The sequence below is a fragment of the Gracilinanus agilis genome, chromosome 6 (genome assembly GCF_016433145.1).
Source record: "Gracilinanus agilis isolate LMUSP501 chromosome 6, AgileGrace, whole genome shotgun sequence".
Taxonomy (NCBI): Eukaryota; Metazoa; Chordata; class Mammalia; order Didelphimorphia; family Didelphidae; genus Gracilinanus; species Gracilinanus agilis.
The window spans coordinates 61,500,792-61,501,657 of NC_058135.1; the positions used below are offsets into that span (position 1 = coordinate 61,500,792).

At 59.4% G+C, this 866-nt stretch overlaps 1 protein-coding gene across 1 annotated transcript; it reads right to left on the reverse strand.

Moving 5' to 3' along the window:
* Window positions 1-250: 250 nt before the first annotated feature.
* Window positions 251-731, reverse strand: LOC123252258 (calcium-activated potassium channel subunit alpha-1-like; the record flags this gene model as incomplete). The annotated part of the gene is made up of 1 exon (XM_044681647.1): window positions 251-731. A coding segment is annotated over exon 1 (438 nt), but the record flags the coding sequence as incomplete, so codon positions are not given.
* Between the last annotated feature and the right edge of the window lie 135 nt (window positions 732-866).

The following is an 866-nucleotide window of genomic DNA, read 5'->3' on the forward strand; positions in this document are numbered from 1 at the left end:
GAAGGAAGGAAGGAAGGAAGGAAGGAAGGAAGGAAGAAAGGAAGGAAGGAAGGAAGAAAAAAGCAAAGGGTAGGGGGAGAGATCGAAGAGAACTGAGGAAAAGCCAAGGATCTTGGGCATAAGGCAAAGAGATGAAAAAGAGAAGAGAGCAAAGGACGAGGGGAGGCAGAAAGAGAAGAAGAGTAGGAGAGAAGTGAGAGGTAAAGGGAAGCAGGTAAGGAAGAGGGAAGAGGAGATGAAGAAGGAGGGAAAAGGAGGGAAAGACCTGGGCAGTGGCTAGGAACCTCAGGTGAGGGGGTCGCCCCAGAGCCAGCGGGTTGGGGAAGCTGGGGCGTGTTACCTTGCTCTTGTCCTCGCAGTTGCAGCAGACGGTCCACAGGTACTTGAGCGTCCGCCAGAGCAAGATGATGAAGAGGCCCCCGAAGAAAGTCACCATGGAGGAGGCCAGGAAAGCCCACCACATGCGCTGGCCCCGGCTGTCACACGGCACCTCCATGGTCACCGGGATGATAAGCGCATCCATCTTGGGCTCTTGGACCAAGGAAGAGGACGAGGAGGAGGAGGAAGAGGAAGAAGAAGAGGAGGAGGACGCGTCTAGGCTGAGATGGTTCGCGTGGATATTGCTACTCATTCTAAGACTGCTGCCGCCTCCGCCGCCGCCGCCGCCACCGCCGCCACCATTTGCCATAACTAGCAATGGGCAGGAGGCGCAGGGGCTCCGGGGAGCTCCTCCCGCCGCCAGCGCCACCCCAAACACCCATCAACAGCCATATTGCTATTGCTGCTGCTGCTGCTGCTGTTGCAGCCGGGCGCGGGGGGGTGGGGTGGGGGGAGGGGGCGAGGGAGGGGCGAGGGGGAGGGAGGGG